The 19547-nt window shown below is 38.8% G+C and overlaps 1 protein-coding gene across 6 annotated transcripts in view; it reads left to right on the forward strand.

The window, feature by feature from the left end:
* PHACTR2 (phosphatase and actin regulator 2) overlaps positions 1-19547 on the forward strand; it is a 205669-nt gene that overhangs the window by 162395 nt on the left and 23727 nt on the right. For all 6 annotated transcript variants that reach the window (XM_035700908.2, XM_025422451.3, XM_035700907.2 and 3 more), the window contains 4 exons: positions 972-1128; positions 3630-3685; positions 9435-9496; positions 12174-12311. In XM_035700908.2, coding sequence (XP_035556801.1) covers positions 972-1128; positions 3630-3685; positions 9435-9496; positions 12174-12311 — 413 coding nt within the window. The remainder of the gene's footprint in view (positions 1-971; positions 1129-3629; positions 3686-9434; positions 9497-12173; positions 12312-19547) is intronic.

Here is a 19547-nt window from a genome sequence, read left to right on the forward strand (position 1 = left end):
GTGTTTTCAGAATGGTCAGAGATGGCCTTTCCACCTTAAAATCTTTCTTGAATAAAGAGCATAAACACGGATTCATTGGGTTACTTATTAAAGGTGTTTGAAACTTATGCTCACTTTTATACTAGGCTTTAAAGCGAAGAGAGATAAGAATGAAGAGTGACAAATATCTTTGAAGAATCATAAACAATCATTCTTCTGCAATAGGTGAAATAGGATACCTTTTTGGAAGGAATGATACAGTACAGTGGATTATGCCAACTATTTATATATAACTTAGGGAACCGGAAAGTTTTGTATTGTTTGTTGTTTTTTTTTTTTTTTTAACTTCTAAGATCATGACTTAGGAGGAATTCACTATGGAATTGAATTTATTCATTGTGAAAAGTTATTAATGATGAAACATCAATTTGTCAAATTCCTTTAGTTTGTACTGAACAACAACAAGGAAATTGTTATCATCTACCTGGTATTAACTATCCTCTGTTGAGGATTCTTGGTAATTAAGGGATACTTGGGTAATTAAGTATTAAAACATTGCTAACATAGATAAATTTTTTCCAGCGTGATTTCTGAGTAGAGGAAAGGCGAAGACATGAATTAACTGAATGGTATAAATAAATAAAGGAGCTACATTTTTAAGACTTTCACAATCAGTAGTTTCCATGATCTGCCGTCTCAGCAAAATAAACTTCAAATATCACTTTTCAAATGATGAGGTGATATTTGCAAGTTCTTTCATGGCACCCAAACATTTTTCAGAACATTTTTAAAAATAGTTCTTCAGTTTTTCAAAATGAACTACATCCAACTCAAAACTTTTTTTATTCTCCCCTGAGGTTAATTAAAATTCCACTCTTGCATGTGAATAAAGAATTTTGTCTGGACTTTGTTTAAAGCCCATGCCACATATAACCCGAGTGCTGCTTTCTTAAAGCCTCTTTCTCTGCATTTCTGCCTTTTCCAATCCTCAGGTGCTTTGGCAAGTAAAATACGACGAAGGGATACTCTTGCTATCAAACTTGGCAACAGACCATCAAAGAAGGAACTAGAGGACAAAAACATACTGCAGCGCACATCTGAAGAGGAAAGGCAGGAAATCCGACAGCAAATTGGAACCAAGCTCGTCAGGTAATGGCTGAAATTTTACTACACACGGACCAAATTATAATTGTCTCCCACCTGTGGTTTCCTACCCAGCTGAGATATCTCATTGTGAATTACTTGGGTAAAGGCACAACTGGCCTATGTAGTTTTCTAAATTTGGTCCTGGATGATGAACCACTCAAAGAACTTGCCCTTTGGTCCAGCCAGTCAATGGTTTGGGGGTCACCAAAGCCTTAGCCAAGTGTCAAAAAACTTTTTCTATTAAGGACCGGTTAGGAAATATGTCAGGTTTTGCTGGCCAGGAGGTCTCTGTCGCAGCTACTCAACTGTGGTGGTATAGTGTGAAAGCAGCCATGAACAATACATAGACAAACGGATGTGGTTGTGTTCCAATAAAACTTTATTCACCAAAATAGGCAGAAGGCCAGATTTGGCCTATAGGCCATAGTTTGCCCAGCTCCTGGCCTAATCCATGGACTCACTGGCATTCCTGTGATTACCATGAGGTCCTGTCCTGTGGGCCTTGAGACTATGGAAATACTAGTTAGCTTCAATGGCTAGCTCCATCCAAGTCAGGAACTACAGCCCCTTCATTACAACTTCCCCCTTTTAACTTCAGATAAATGTTTTTTTGATTTCACATTCTGCCTCCAGCCATTGTAGGGTTTCTACTTTGGCCACCAGTGACTTTGGAAGTCCATTCAACTGGCAGTTGTGATTGAAGTGAGTGCCAATGTTTGATGAACAACTTAAGCATATTTAATAGTATTTGCTATTCTATTGACTTCTCTCACTCTGTGTAAACAACAGAGTGCATCAGTTGGGAGAAAGGAGCAGTCTGGGATCCCAGGGCAGGATTTGGAGGTAGAAGAAATACCTCTCCTGTCTTGGAAGTGGAAGACTTCTGTGACTGTGTCAGACCTGCAGGGTTGGCATACAGGTGTTCAGAGGCTCTTATCTATTTGACAGATGGAGCCAAGCAGTGGCTTGTGGCAGGTAAATGAGATGCTACACTGAAGTCACCCAGTGCCTAGATCATAGCAAGCAGTTAATACAACTATATATTTTTATTATTAATTTAAATAATTATATATCACTTGTATATGTAAAAATGTAAAACATTTTTAAAAATTAAACCCAATATTGGTACCTTTGTTCAATAATTCTAAAGAAAAAAAGGAATCATAAAGCAATTTTTGCTTTACATGGTGATTCCATTTGAGAGATGATACAAAAAGGAAACAATCCAAAAGGGAAGCAAAACCCCTACACTTTACAAAGATGTTTATTTCAAGGCTATTTTTAGCAGTGACAAAACAAACCAAATGCTTGAAAACGGGACTGCTGATGGACATTGGGACAAGTTGACACCATGAACTAAGCATAGAGCAGTGGTTTTCTGGATGCTTCATCAAGGATTTCTTGGATTTCTGGATTTCAGTTCCTCACATCCTTTCTGCCACAGCGGTAACATTTAGAATTGATAGTATCTTCTATTATCTTCATATATATTAGTTTACTTTGCACCAACTCATCCTACATCCAAAAGCAATTTTACAACAAATTGATTTACAACAAATTAGCAATATAAACCAGACCAAGATCAAAGTTATATAGGGTTGTTAGGTCGTTCAGCTTTTGTGTACAGTTAGCCACTAATCATAAATGAGCCTGGTTTTTCTTGAAGGCAAATGGAAAGGGCCCATATATCTCAAGATAACTTTATGTGTATTATAAATTCATTTGAGGTCACAAAAGCAGTATTTCACTTGAGGCTCTGTGCAGTGTATACATTGAGCATCTTTTGAGTTAATATCAACTCTTAAGTAGAAAACTTTTTTAGATTTTAATGTTCTGTGTATTAATTAGAGGATAGACTAAGCTATTCTAACAAAGACCAAAAAGTGCAGTGGTCAACAGGAGACACTTTCACATGTTTATTTCCCTTTCACATAATGGTCCAGAGGTAGTGGGCTGTCCAGGGTAGGTGGGGAGCACTGCCCATGCAGTCAGCCAGGCACCCAGATTCTGTCCTATTGCTCCATGGATCTTCTCATCTGCATGATCCAAGCTGACTCACATGACCATGTTTAAGTTCTAGCCTGTGGAAGAGGGAAAGAGAAAAGGGAATAGACACCCAGTCATTTTAAGGGTAAAGGTAAAAGTTATAAATACCACTCTGTTCACATCCCATTATAAGAACTCAGTCACATGGCCACAATTTGCTGCTAGGGAGGCAGAAGTCTGTGGTTGGGGGGTAGAGGATGCCACAACTCTATCTCAGGAAGTTCTATATCTAAAAGGAAGAAGGAGGAATGGATAATGGGGAATAGGTAGCAGTCTCAGCCACAATCTTTAGTCTCCAAACAGAAAAGATGGTAATCTATTTTGTAGGTTTAAAATGGATTTGTGTTTCTCAAAGTGGGAGAAAAAAATAAAGGTTTGTGTCTTTAGTATTTTATTTTGCATCTCCCACCAAGGAGGCCTTGTTTGTAACCTGCAGTATATCCTTTTTGTCATTGTAGGAGACTTAGCCAGAGACCCACAACTGAAGAATTAGAGCAAAGAAATATCCTAAAACGTGAGTATCTTATATTTTACAGTCATTCCTCATGTAACCATTAACAAGCTCCCTTTAGAACAATCCATTTATCAGTAGGGCAATCCATTTATCTGTAGGAGACCTTAATATACTTATTACTCACAAATGATTGAAATGGCCCAGTTAGATCACTTTTTTATATAATTTAAAAAACAATTTCTTGAAATTCGTATTTTGTTTTATGGCTTTGAGCGTGATATCCCCCAGACCAGAGTCATGATTGTGACAGTTGTTTTTAAGAGAGATGAAATATATTCTTGTATACTTTTACCCAAATATTAAATTGAAGAAAATGCTCTAGTCTGCTTGCAAATAAATGTCAAAGAAAAGGCCAAAGAATCCACCAGGAAATAAATCAAACATTCCTATATTATTATTAATAATACAGTTTGTTGCCAGGTTTAACAAATGACTCAATTTAAAACAGAATTATGGTAAAAGAAATTTTTTAGTCCTTTTCGTTTTCCTTTGTTATGATAACTCTGTTTCCCTCTTGAGTTATTTATAATTTCTCAACCCTTAAGGAGTTCTCCATTCATTTTCCTACTTTATTTTCCTATTCTATCTTCCCCTGTTTTCTTTGACTTCACTTCTTACTCACTAGTCCAGTAGAACTTCATTGGAGTTCGTATGTTAAAGCTATAAAACTAATAGAAGCAGTTTGACATTATATAGTGTATCAATGTGGTTACCAACCACAGTGAGTTAAGTAATGGATATTTTTAAATTGAGCCTAGCTGCAGTTTTAGAGATTATTTACACAGTTTCAAAGGAGCTTTTTTAATTGCGTGAAATTTCAAAGAGCAGGGATGGACAGAACCCCGGATAGTACTACAATAGTAATGAGCCAGTGGCATGTGGGAAATCTTTCTCAATCAGTGTTTTAGAGTCAAGTTGGCTTGTCTGGATCTTCCCCATTCTTCAATCTGAGTCATTTTCTTTCCCAAAGGAATGAAAGATTTTAATGGCATCTTTATACTATAGTTGCTCTTACTAAGCCCAACACTGAGGACTGAACAGTAAGGGAAACTGCCAGTCTATGGGATTCTTTCCTTGGAATGTTTTGTTCTGGCTGTTTGTGACCAAAAACTGGAAGAGAACCCAAAGAAGGACTCAAGTGACCATCAGTGTGTAAAAGAGCTAGTATGGAGATGGAAAAACTCATGATGAGAAAAGAAAAGAATATTGTGTTTTAGCTTTCTGAGAACAGATGAAAGCAATATCAAATTTTGACAACACAAAACCAAAGCTCATGGTTTTTTATAATAGATTTCTGGAAAATATTTATTGAATTAAATTTTAGGTAAACTCAAGTGCAGACCGTAAGCACCCAAAACATAAAGATTGTGTCTTGTTGGATGCCTGATGCAATACCTAGAAAATAAGGAAGAGCAAATTCTGGGTAATTCTTTCCTTCTTCGGGGAGACAACTAGTGCCAAGCCACACTGGTGTTTAGTTATTTGAGGAACTGTTTCATAGATGTAGAAATATATCACACATTGATCTTAAGTGCTGTCTTGGCTTCTATACCCCATTTTCCTGGAGGTACAGGGAAGAGGGAAACGCCAAAGTCAACTTCAGATTTGACTCCAGCTTTTTTCTTACTTCCTTCTTAGTTTATCTAACCATGCTTATTCTGGAAACAAAAGACCCATTTCCAGTCTGGAGAGGTTGATAACTGGCTTATGATCTCCTGACATAATATTGTATGGCCAAGGGAAGCAGAAAAGAGAACTGGTGGAGGTCATCCAGAGCATTCTACTGAGCAGTCCCAGGGAACTGTACAGCATAGCTTACAATACTTTATTCAGCCCCTTTTTGCCTCTGGGTTCTTCCACACCAATTGCTCATTTTTGTGTTTATTTCATCTCCAGCTTTTGTTCAAAAGCAATTATGACTGACTATTTAAAGGAAAGTCTGTGTGTGACATGGCGTGGTTTTTTTTAAGGACACTTATTTTAACGAGGTCATCTTTTCTTGACAGTCCAGGGAACTCATTCACAGCATAAACTCATTCAGGAGTTGTCAAATCCAAGCTTACCATTAGTTTAATAAACATGAGTCAGGTGGCAGTCAGTGCCGATCACTTTCATTGGAGACCACAGCACACATTTTATTTCTTAGTATTTCATTCCCAGTATACACCTTAATCCATCACTTTCCTACTTTACGGAACCTAAGCTTTTTAAAAGAACATATAGTTACATTTAGTTGTACATTTTAGAACCAATTCCTTAATATTGTTAAAAGTAGAAAGTAAGTTTTGGTGCTTGAAAGGTCAACATTTGCCTATGAAGTAAAGAGATGTTCGTGGAACACCTCTTATAGGATAAGGATAGAAGTTACAGATCTATTTAGCTGTGACTGTAATTCCAGCTCTATATTCTTTTTTTTTTTTTTTAAGATTTCGTTTATTCATGAGAGTCACAGAGAGAAGCAGAGACATAGGCAGAGAGAGAAGCAGACTCCCTGTAGGGGAGCCCGGTGCAGGGCTCGATTCTAGGACCCCAGGGTCACAACTGATCCAAAGGCAGGCACTCAACCAATGAGCCACCCAGATGCCCCTCCAGCTATATATTCTATAGAGAAAAAGACGTATCAAGCCATTGAGTGCTGTCTGTATTTTTCCTCACAGCACTGTATGAATTTTTTTTGAATTTTTTTAATATAGAGAAAAGTTGAAAGCATTTTACATTAAAAACCATAGGTGTACTGTTTATATTCTACCATTAACATCATATCACATATTTTTTTTATAAATTTATTTTTTATTGGTGTTCAATTTGCCAACATACAGAATAACACCCAGTGCTCATCCCGTCAAGTGCCCCTATTTTTTTAACATTTTATTACACCTTGCTTTATCATGTATCTGTCTTTCCATTGAGCCATGTTATTTTTGATGCATTTCAAAGTAGGTTTATAAATGCATTTTCTTTTGTTAAAAACACCCTTAGAGAAAAATATGTAAATCAGCAAAAAGAGAAACAAACCCACAAAAAATATTTGACTTTAACCTAGTTTTCCAAATCGATGACTCAAGATATAATATTCCAGGTTCTGATGTTTTGGTGCTTTTCTTTCTTCTCCTTTTAGCTCATCTGTAAAATGTTCTGGGCAACACTTGCTAACCTGGGGGTTTCCTGTAGTGCCCAAGGCTGTTAAACCACATGTATTGTTTGTGTGTTTATGGCAAACACTTCCTGTGGCTGTTCTAAAATACCCCTCCCCGCCAAGTCCAGCTTTCTTGAGTTACAGGAAGGCAAGATTTTTCAATGAGCCATGTCACTTCCTACATGAATATCCCTCCAGTCTGTTTAAAGGGACCAGAAAGGTTTATGTCCTGCTTTATAATTGGCCCTCTACTAAGCAAACGAATAAAGGAAACATTAAAAAAAAAAAAAATTCAGTGAATTTTTTAAACTAAGTTAAGATTTAACCTGGATTCTTTGTTAGAGATTCTACAAGTATTTAAAGAAATGCAGAATAACAAGTCATGTTGACTTCTCTCCACTTCTCACCTTTTTGAACTTCTTTAAAAGCACAATTTCAAATATGGAAATACATAAGAAGTCAGCTTCTGATGTTAAAAAAGAATTCCCAAGTTGTAAAATCCTGTTTATTTTACTTCCTCATTTGCAGTTGGCCTTGCTTTTTTTGAAGAGGTAATGTGCTGTCACCTAGGTGTACATGGTACTTAATAAAATGAAATTATCAGGGCACCTGGGTGGCCGAGTGGTTGAGCATCTACCTTTGGCTCAGGTCGTGATCCCAGGGTCCTGGAATCGAATCCTGCATCAGGCTTCCCCTCAGGGAGCCTGCTTTATCCTCTGCCTGTGTCTCTGCCTCTCTCTCCCTGTGTCCTTCATGAAAAAATAAATAGGGGAATCCCTGGGTGGTTCAGCAGTTTAGCATCTGCCTTCGGCCCAGGGCGTGATCCTGGAGACCAGGTATCAAGTCCCACATCAGGCTTCCTGCGTGGAGCCTGCTTCTCCCTCTGCCTGTCTCTCTCTCTCTCTCTCTCTCTCTCTCTCTCTGTGTGTGTGTGTGTCTCATGAATAAATAAATAAAATCTTTAAAAAAAAAAGAAAAGAAAAAATAAAATCTTTTTAAAAAGTTAAAGCATTTGCTGGCTTTGAGTCATATTTGATATTCACTTTTCTTTCAGAAAAGTACCTTTAAAAATATGACATAATCACTGTTGAGGAGGAATTGACTAAAATGCTTTGAGGATTATATTTTCCTTTTTATTAGTAATATCATCATAGGCTGACCTTGTAAAGCCTTAGTTTGAATCACATGAACCACAAGTTTGGCTCTCATCTCTTATGTATAATTTATAACCTACACGCCTTATCCAAGTCATATAAAGTAAATATTTGACCCTAAGGATGTATTTTAAGAATACCAAAGGATATATATTTTGTGAAGCAATTAGAAAAACTTACTATGTTTTCATAGGAATAAACCTGAATCATAACAAAATTTGTTTGACACGCAGGCACTTACTGAAACGTACTAACTGGTTGTTTCTTATCTTGCAGGGTGATTTCAGTTTATGCTTACTCTTTGTCTAAATAGCCAGACAGATCATCCTCTTTCTTATGAATTAAAATTAATGTCTTGGAAGAGTGTTGAAACTTTTCCTTATCCAGATAAGTAAAAGTAATAGAGAATTTAGCATGTTTAGCTAACAAATACAGTTGGTACAAATATTGAATATTGATACTTCATTTGTGATGAAAACAACCTTAGTGCTAAGAAGTCTATTTGAATTTTAAAAATAAATTTATCTTTTCATAGAAGAGACTTTCCTTTTTTCAACCTTTCGGTTGAGCCTTTGTATCATGTGATGTTCCTTCAATAGACTTCATAACAACATCTTCTAAAAGGTAACCTTTTGTAAGCATTGGTGTCCAAGAAGTAAAATCTTTGCGGACTTATTAAACAGATAATGAGCTCCTGGAAGCAACAGAGAGAAGTTCATGAAATAAGCAACCATTAAAGCCTGAAGGGGTGTTCATTTCTTTAACATTTCTGGTCATTTTTCTCTTAATCCCATCCATTGGACAGCATTCATTAAACTGTACCATTTGGTGAAGTACTAGAGAAACAGAAGACTTTGGAAAGTCAAAGTCACAAGAAAATAAATCATCTCCAACAACCATACACCATAATAACCCCATTCAGAACATTCTGGTTTGAAAGCAGAGTCCAAAGAAATGACTGCATTTTGCTTCTGTGGAAACCAAAGCAGACAAATCAAGTATTTTGGTTGGATTTGAATGGAAATCAACTCAGACATGCATCAGATGGTTCTAATTTGCTCTTTTGATATGTCTCAGATTTTCATGTGAAGGCTAGATTCAGAAGTAAATTTTTATCTGAATTCTGATAAATTGCACTTATAAGCCCAAAAGATGTTCAGCAATGAAAGGTTTTCACCAGAGTGTAGGCAGTCCTCTAAGTTTTTTTCAGAATAGTGTATGAAGTCAGGACACTAAAAAGTTTACAATTTGTAAAGAAACCAATCCTATAAAGGAGAAAAAGTAATAAATTAATGCTCAATCTTTCTGTAAAATCTTTTGAACACTTTTTAAAGATGTTGGAGTATTTGATCACTGTCTAAGTCAAATGATTGTGGCCCAATATGCTTTTCTGATTGTAAAATCATTTATAGTAACTACCTCTTCATACCTTTCCTCTCCCACCCCCATTAATAAACAGAAAAGAATGAAGAAGAAGAACAAGAAGCAAAAATGGAACTTAAGCGCAGACTCAGCAGAAAGGTAATAAAACTGTTAATGAGCATGTGTGTTTTGAGATCTCTACCTTTTTAAGTTCAAATCAGCTCTCTACCTTTAAATCTGACGTTGAGGAATAATTATTCCTATTAGTCTACTAACCAGTCATAGACATGAAAATCAATGTAATGCATATAATATGAATTATGTTTATATTTACAGTTGCATGCTATGCTAATTTTGAAAAGTTAACAATCGGAAATTTTAAATTATATTTACTACTTATGAAAATAACATAAAATCTACGTGAAAAATTTTTTAAATGCAGAAAGGAGCAGAAAAGAAAATCACACAAATGGCTTTTCTTCAGAGATAACCATTACTGACATTTCAATATATAGTTTGCAGAAATGCTCACATTTTCTGTGCAGTCTTAGAAATATTAAATAAATATGAAATTGAAGATCTGCCACTATTCCATATGAGCTGGGTAATTTTTAAGTGAACTTGATCACCCAACCTGCCTGCTGCAGTGCTATATCCACATTGACAAGTGGCTTACTTCCAAGACTCAGACCATCATTTCCACACATTCGTCAAAATATAAATCTGTTACCAGGTCCATCACTATTTTCTGTGTTGAAATAACAATAGTCTTTGGGAAAATTAAGCACTATGAGAGTTTACATTTCATTATATTTAATGATAAGTCTTTATTCAGTAATTCTTCAGATCTATCTTCACACCTAGATGAGGCAGGATGAGTAAAATATGACATCTGCGGTGAAGTATGTGACCTGACCCACATTTATCTGGGCTGGCTGGGGGAGTCCACAGCAAAAGCATTCTAAGGCAGGTGGAAGAAACTCTCCATTCCCATGGAGAAGTTGGAGACTGTGTTTTGAGAGTTTTGGGTTTTGATTTTTAGGGAAAAAGATCCTTCATTCATCTCCCTCTTTTTTTTTTTTTTCCAAAGATCCTAACTGTCAAGTTAGGATCAAGCTGAAAAAGATTTTGTAAAGTAAATTGCTAGAGAGGGTTCCCCTAACATTCGGTGGCTATTAAGTTACTAGCTACAGATAAGCAATAGCCCCTCCTCAATGTTCCAGGCTCAACCCTGCTATACGTAATAATATTTTCTCCATCCAGTTGGGCCCCTCCAGGAGGCAACAGAGCCTACCCTGATCCCTGACCCCTGATTCCCACTTGCCTCCACTCTACAGAGCTCTCTGCCATAGATGCGGAACATTCCATAGCACTAGTAGTGCAGTCCTAAAGGGCAAGACTGGGTGAAGAATTTTTGACCCATATGGTCTTTGGTCACTTGCCTTTTGGGCACTCCCCAGAGGCAATGGTTTCTCTACCTCCTTAGCCCCACCTGCCCCAGAGAGGCAGTAAGAAGCTAGCAATAGAGATTGGACAACAACTAAAAGTAGAAGAGAATCACTTAGATCGTTCTTCCCTTAGCCCATTGCCTTCCAGGGCTCTATGAAGTTAGAAGGAGCCATAGTTGCCATACCCCAGCTCAAGTGAACTCAATGTGTAGACCCAGGCCTTGTAAGAGTCCTTGACAGACTTGAATGTTAGAGTATTGACCTAGTTCAGCTTCTGATTTTACTCAAGAGGAGACTGAGGCTCAGGGAAGAGGATATATATATATATATATATATATATATATATATATCCCCAAAACATCATTTTTGTGTGTCATAGTGCTTCTTTTAAAAAAATAAATTGAATTTGTGCAAATGAGGAACCGCTCCAAAGAGGACTAGTTAGTGGATGATCCGGCTATATGTACATAGATGGATAGAAAAGGAAATGGACTCCATGGGTAAAGCAGAGACCTGAACCTGTGATATCCCCAAAATGAGAGAGGCCACAAAAGCATGAACCTCAGGAGCAGAGAGTAGATGATGCCTGTCAGCCAGGGGCCAGGACTCTTTAGTCTCTCAGAACCATGTTTCTTAATCTCGGGCTTGGCAAAGGAGAGCAAATACACAGGGCCGAGTGGATTAAATATAACTATAAATTTGAATTTGACAAAGACCATAAGAGGAATCCAAGTTATTAGCAGTGTCTTAATCGTCTCAGCCTATTTTAAGCCATTGTGGCCCACTGAATGAACTCCTCCATGCCCCTGTGAATTTCTGCAGAACAGCTTTTGCAGCTAGGGTAATGTCAAATCTGGGCATTGGTTCCCTAGTCTCTCACAGAAGAAGGAGGGTATAGGCACACCCTTCACTGGACCGTTTCTTGGTCATAACTTCATGCATTTCTGAAAAGAGGTTTAATACAATAGGAATGGATCTCTCATTTCTAGAAGTTAACAGTGCTTTTGTCTGGACGATTCAGTCCCCAAACCAGCCATCCTATATCTGGATTGCTATTGTGTCTGTGTTGCTTCATGCTGCTTGTGTCAGGGATGACAGGTGCCTTTATGACAATGCCAGGCAAGTGGGGGGAAACAGCATAACGCAGATGGCTGCCAAAGCCTGTGACCTATCTAACAATGATGATTTTTATAGTCTCAGAATTAGGGCACGCTGCTTTCTGGTTCTCATTAGAAACTCCCAAGATGCTACTGACTTCTTTTTTTCCTTTTGGATATCTGCAACTGACCTTATTTAACCATAACTTTGAAGTTTTCTATAGAAACCTTGCCACCGTGAGGCTGTCATTGGTTTCCTGAACTTGTCCTTTTCTCCCTGTCCCCCTGCAGCTAAGCCTGAGACCCACAGTGGCAGAGCTACAGGCTCGAAGGATCCTGCGGTTTAATGAGTATGTGGAAGTCACCGATTCTCCCGACTACGATCGCCGAGCAGATAAGCCCTGGGCCAGGTTAACACCTGCAGACAAGGCAAGGACCCTCGTGGTTTTAGCCATGATTTTATTTATTGGTTTTTTTTTTTAAGATTTTTTAATTCATTTATTCATGAGACACACACACACAGAGAGAGAGAGAGATTGACAGGAGACAGGCAGAGGGAGAAGCAGGCTCCCCTCAGGGAGCCCGATGCAGGACTTGATCCTGGGACCCCAGGATCCCAACCTGAGCCAAAGGCAGATCTCAACCACTGAGCCACTCAGGCATCCCTTATTTGTTTATGATTGTAGTGTCTTCTTGAAGCTTCAGTATCCACTACCCCCTCCTCCAACACACAGGCACACTCAGTCATCCTAGGAGGCTAGATATAACCAGAGAGCTTAACAATCTTCTGCCTTTGGTTACTTAAGCTACTTACATGATATATTTAGTAATATCAATGAGGTTCTTTCAGCTAAGTCTCAGAAAAATCAGTTCTTAGTTACATGTAACCTGTCTGCATTCATACCTGGATGGAAGGTGGGCTAATCCCACAGCCATGGTTTATCCTTACCCTTAGAAAATGTAATTTATACAAGTTATCATTTTAAACAGATACGTAAAAGAGTGCCTGGCTGGCTGAGTTGGTAGAGCATGTGACTCTTGATCACAGGATTATGAGTTCAAGCCCCATGTTGGGCCTGGAGCCTGTTTAAAATAAAAAAAATTTTTAAATAATAAGATAAAATAAGGGGATATGTTAACAGTGAAAAAGATATTTATCTATATCAAGGCCAGCACACTTTTTCTATAAACGACCAGAGAAAATATCTTAGGCTTTGTGGGCTATCTATGCAGTCTTTGTTGCAACAGCTCAGCTCAGCTCAACTTCATGCCACATCCATTCTTAATGCTAGAGCTAGCTATTTAATTATATGCTGTGCTTTTTAGTAGGAGGTTTCACACTGTAAAGCACAAATTGGAGATATAGATCAGAAATCATTTGTTCAGGGGTGCCTGGATGGCTCAGTCAGTTAAGATCTGACTCTTGCGGGAAATATCAGAGAGGGAGACAGAACATGAGAGACTCCTAACTCTGGGAAACGAACAAGGGGTGGTGGAAAGGGGGGTGGGCGGGGGGTGGGGGTGACTGGGTGACGGGCACTGAGCGGGGGCAGTTGATGGGATGAGCACTGGGTGTTATGCTATATGTTGGCAAATTGAACTCCAATAAAAAAAAAATAAGATTTGGAAAAAAAAAGAACTGACTTGATTTTAGCTCAGGTTGTAATCTTGGGGTTGTGAGATCGAGCCTTGTGTCTGGCTCTATGCTCAGTAGGGAGTTTACTTGAGATTCTCTCTCCCTCTTCCTCTGCCCCTCCCTCTGCTCTCTCACTCTCTCTCTCTCCCCATCTCCCTATCTCTCAAATGGAAAAATTATTAAAAAAAAAAAAAAGAAAAAAATCATTTCCTCATAAGAAGAAATGAAAGCTAGAGAGGAAAAAAATCACAAAGGAAGGATGTTTGGAATGAGAATAGAGGGAAGGAGGCTGGGAATAGCACCCGAGGGACCCAACGTTGACAAAAGGTGGTAGAACATGGAAGAGAAATGTCTGTGAGGTGGGGAAGGAGAATAAGATGTAGCCCAACAGCCTAGGAAAGAGAAGAAGGTCAGGTCACAAGTGGTTAAGTCACATAGCAAAAGGAGGCATTTTAGTAGTCTGGTGGGTGGAAGTTTGACTAGTGGAGACAAGGAGAATAAAATACAACCTCAACAGTCTTGGCTGTGATGGACAAGTGAGGGGTCATGATTATGGAGGCTGTAAGCTTCTATATATAAAAGAAGTACTGAGCCATCTTTTATCCCACAAAGAAGGAACTAAAAGAAAGGGAACAGTTGACTATATATTAGAAAAGGTTGGTAAGTGATACAGTAGGGCATAATCAATGGAGCAGCAGGAAAACATGTGTATGTAGAAAAGTGAGGAAGAGACCCTAGAGGCTGGGATGGAGAGCACAGACTGAGGAATGTGCCCTGATGCAGGAGACTTCTGCAAGGCAGGTAAAATCACTCAGGTTGAGGGCAGCCTCCGAGGGATGAAGAATATCGATACTCAGGTCATGTGTCAAGCTCACCGCCAGTCAGTACCTTGTTTCCTGAAGGAAATGTCAAGTTTATGAGTTACCAGGAATTGCGTAAACTACTTAGTGTGGTTTGTTGCCCTCACCCCTCTAGCTCCCTATGTAAAGTCCAGCCCCATGCTGTTTCCTAGGTGACCAAGAAGAGTGCCTGGCCTTTAGAGCCTTGTGTTCTACTCAGAGGGTATACTCATGGACACAAGTGCAGTGAGTGACAGAGTTCATGGAGCATGAGGGAGCTTGAGGGGGAAGGTGGGGGAATTTGGGGGCAAGCCCTCCCAGCCTTGAGGTGACCCTTGAAGGTATCTCGTGAAGCACGGTGTGGACAGAGGGAGCTGCTGTTTGCCTGCTGCCCACCCCTCACGTCCAGGTGTCCAACAAGTTGTGGGGTGTGAAAAACATGTCTCCCTTGGGAGCCCGCTCGGACAGATGTGAAGCACAGGTAACACCACTGAGTATCTTTTATCCTGATCACAGCCCTCAACCAGCAGCCCTCTGCTCTTCCCTTTTGTGCTCCCACTTAATTCTGAGTGGTTTCCACTGCTTTATCTGCCTTCCTTCTTGCACTTTCTCCTCACCGTTCAGCAGCAATAGACTTCACTTATGTCCTCATGTGGTGTCTGATGCCCACAAAGAAACAGGAGGCTTTAGGTTAGATGCAGTCTTTAGTGTTAACAATGGATAACATCTCTTTCTCTGGTGCCTGGGTGGCTCAGTTGGTTAAGTGTCTGCCTTCAGCTCAGATCATGATCCCAGCCTGGAATTGAGCCCCACATCGGGGTCCCCACTTGGTAGGAGGCCTAGTTCTCCTTCTCGCTCCCCCTGCTTGTGTTCTCTCTCTCTCCCTTTCTCTCTCTCTCTCTCGCAAATAAATAAATAAAATCTTTTAAAAAATGGATAACATTTCTTTCTCAACCCTATCTCAGGTCTTAAACATTCTTCTGGCATTTTAATTTTTAGTTGTGAATTATATCACATGACAGAGAATGTATGAAACAAATGTACCATTTAAATGATAAAAAGAAGACAGCCTGGGATGCCTGGGTGGCTCAGTGGTTAAGCATCTGCCTTCAGCTCAGGGTGTGATCCTGGAGTTCTGGGATCAAGTCTCACATCAGGCTTCCCGCATGGAGCCTGTTTCTCCCTCTGCCTGTGTCTCTGCCTCTCTCAGTGTCTCTCATGAATAAATAAATAAAATCCTTAAAAAAAAAAAAAAGACACACACACACCCCCCCTCAATTGCTTTTCCCTTTCTTCCATAAGGAATAACCACCACAACTTTTGTGTTAATCATTCCCTTTCTTTTTAGGAGTTTAACCACCTTATGTATGCCCCTAAACAATTCATATGTGTTTCTTGATTTTGCCAGTTCTGGAGTCTAAGTGATTAAAAGAGTACAGCCATCCATACTTCTGAGTGTTGCATCATTCAACCAACAAAAAAATCTGAGTTGATGCACTAGGCGATAGTTCTTCTTTTTCACTGGAGTATAATACTTCTTTAAATGTATAAGTCACAAAGTAATTGTCTATTCAATTGTTAATTATTTAGTTGGTTTCCAGATTTTAAATGTATAGGCTATATTCTATGAAGATTCCTGTATCATCTTCAAGTTCACCGACCCAAGACTTTTTCTAGCATATATTCCTTGTGATGGAATTGCTGGGTCCTAGAATGTAGGGATGTTCAGCTAAATTAGGCAGTGTCAACAGCTTTCGAAAATGATGGCTCTGGTTTACCCTTACACAGCGAAGGTTAAAAGTTCTCATAGTCTCATATTCTTGCCAACATATGATGGTCAGTCTTTTTGTTTTGTTTTGTTTTTGTTTGTTTTGTTTGTTTTTATTGTTTTTTACTTGACAACCTAGTGGTTATGAAATAACATCTCATTGTACTTATACTTTGGCTCTAATTATTTATTAATGAGATTGAGCATATTTTCATACCTCTTGGGCATTCAGGTTCCACTTCTGTGCTTGTCTTTTGTCTATTTTCTTTTGCATTGTCAATTTCTTGTTGATTCATAGCTCTTTATATATTCCGGTTATATATATTGCAAATATATATATATATATATATATATATATATATATATCCCAGTTTATGACATTTCATCCTCTTTATGATTATCTTTTGACACAAAGAGATTTATTAAATTTAATGCAGTGCATTTATCTACCTTTTCTTTATGGCTTGTGATTTTGTTTCTTTTAAAAAATTCTTCCATACCAAAACCACTAAGGTGTTCTGCTATACTGTTTTCTGAAACATTTATAGTTTTGCTTTTCACATTTAAGTTGTTAATTTACCTAGAATTGATGTTTTTAGAAAATATAAGATATGCCTTGAACTCTGTGGATCATCTCTAATATGTTTTCTGGTTGCTATTTGCTCTCTAATCTTCTTTTGCCTAATTTTCTTGGCTTTATTTGGCCATTCTTTTCTAACTTAAGGTGGGCTCTCTAAACCATTATCCTTCTGGAGCACCTGGGTGGCTCAGTCAGTTGAGCATCTGACTAGGGTTCAGGATCCTGGGATCGAGTCCCGTGTCAGGCTCCCCCCTCAGCAGGAAGTCAGCTTCTCCCTCTCCCTCTGCCCTTCCCCCCCCCAGCTCTTGCCCCCCCACTCGTGCTCACTTGCTCTCTCTCTCAAATGAATAAATAAAATCTTTAAAAAGAAATAAATCATTAACCTTCTTCCTTTCTTTTTTTCTGATACAACCACTGAAGGCTATAATTGATTCTGATGTCAGTTTTTTTCCAACCTTAGCTGTATGTTACTGTCATGGGGCCAGATGGGAGCCCCTTGAGAATGGTGATGCCTATGGGGACCTGGGTGGCTCAGTGATTGAGCATCTGCCTTCAGTTCTGGGTGGGGCGTGATCCTGGGGTCTTGGGATCCAGTTCCCACTTCATGCTTCCCGCAGGTTGCCCACTTCTCCCTCTGCCTATGTCTCTGCCTCTCTCTCTGTGTCTCTCATGAATAAATAAATAAAATCTTTAAATTAATTTAATTAAATTTTTTTTAAAAAAATGATAATGCCTGGGTCTGGGTCCCACCCCTAAAGATCCTGATTTACTTGGACTGTGGTATGACTTTAAATATTGGGATTTTAAAAGTATGTGGTCAGTAATGATAAAAGTTACGTATATTCTTAAAAACAGCATACGTTCTATAGTTCTGGGATATGTGTTTTAAAAATGTCTGAAACTTAAGCTTGTGAGTCTCATTCAGAGTTTTTTATCCTTCCCTTTTTTTAATTTAATTTAATTTAATTTAATTTAATTTAATTTTATTTTATTTTATTTTATTTTATTTTATTTTATTATTTTAATCTTATTTTTTGTCCACTTGGTCCCATACCAAGAAAACAATATGGGGGGGTGTTGGGTTTTGGTTGTTTTTTTTTTAAGATTTTATTTATTTATTTGAGAGAGAGTGTGAAAGAGAGAGAGAGAGAACACACAAGCAGGGGGGAGAGTCAGAGGGAGAGGGAGAAGCAGGCTCCTTGCTGAGCAGGGAGCCCGACCTGGGGCTCCATCTCAGGACCCTGGAACCATGACCTGAGCTGAAGGCAGACACTTAACTAACTGAGCCACCCAGGTGTCCCAAGAGAGGAATATGTTACCTCTCTCACTACATATATGGATCTTTCCTTCTCTCTAAAATTCCATTTTGCTTCCTATATTCTGTGGTTGTGTCAATAGATGTATCTAAGTTTAGAATAATTACATTCTCCTGATGAAGCCTTTATTATGAGACTCTGTTCAAGAAATGCTTTCTGTAATAAAAACTGTTTTATCAAATATTATTTTAATATAAAGGTGAGTTATTTTAGACCACCTTAGTGCTATGAATTCAGGCTATAAATCCAAGTGAGGGCAACTTATAGATTTATATTCTCAGGATTGATTTCTTCCGCCTTACCTGGTAAGCACCAGTATGATATTTTGTGTACTGTCCTTTGGGGATCAGACATTCTAGGCACCCTTCACTGAGGCTATGCTATAAGGGCCCCTCTCTACAGCAAAAGGATCATTTATTAGACTTTCTATCTAGGGCAGGTTTCATCCCTGGTCTTCAGTATCTCACCAACTTATGAAAATGACCTCCTGCAGTCACCACATTTAACATAGCAAATGTCCTCAAGGTCAAAACCAATTTCAGTACTCTGCTTACTTCATTTCTCTGGGCTTCGTCTTCATTTATTCTTTTCCCTCAAAGTATTTTTTGCTTTCTTACTGGCTAATCAGTACATTTAGAATAATTTTAAAATGTTATATTTAGCATTTTAGTTGTTTTTCAATAGAAGGGCTAGTCAAGGCACCTGATGTGTTTGTTTTGTAAGGAATAGTGTAGGGGAGCCTGGCTGGCTCAGTTGGAACTGCCTTGAGGCAACTCCTGACCTCAGGGTCATGAGCTCAAGCCCCATGGTTGTAGAGATTATCTTTAAAAATAAACTTTAAAAAAAATCTAAAAAAAAAAAAAAAAGAAATGGTGTAGACCATTGTACAAGTTTTCTTCCATTCTCCTCCCCTAGCTGTGGGCTTTTGGTTACTCACCTCTCATTTAGTGATTCCTTATTGACCTTGTTCTTGTTCCAGTCACCATTTCTGTACAGTGAACTTCTCAAAACTCAGTGGCTGAGAACGACAACTATTTTATTCAATCTTATAGATTTTTGTGGGTTAGAGATTTAGTCAGGACTCAGCTGGGCAATTCTGCTTTTCATGAGGTTGGCTCTGGTCACTCGGTGTTACTCTGGTTGCTCTGGAGGGTTCCAGATGCTTCTTTACATGTCTGGTGTCAGAGAGGATGGCTCAGAAGCTGGGCTCGGTTGAGGCTGTCCAACAAAGCACCTACATTTGGCCTTTTCAGCATTGTGGCCTCAGAGTGGTCAGACTTCTTAAATGGTAGCTGGTTTTCCCCAGAGCAAGTGTCCTAGGAGAACAAGGTGAAAGCTGTATGGCCTTATCTAACCCCACTTTAGAAGACACCCAGCCTTACTCCACCACATTCTGTTAGTTACAAGTAGGCCATAATAAGATCAGCCTTGCTTCAGGGTGAGGGGAATTAGCTCTGCCTCTCAATGGGGGATTGGCAAGGTCATATTGCAGATGAACGTGTGAGCTGGAGGTGTGACACCGCCAT

Source organism: Canis lupus, chromosome 1, assembly GCF_003254725.2.
Source record: "Canis lupus dingo isolate Sandy chromosome 1, ASM325472v2, whole genome shotgun sequence".
Taxonomy (NCBI): Eukaryota; Metazoa; Chordata; class Mammalia; order Carnivora; family Canidae; genus Canis; species Canis lupus.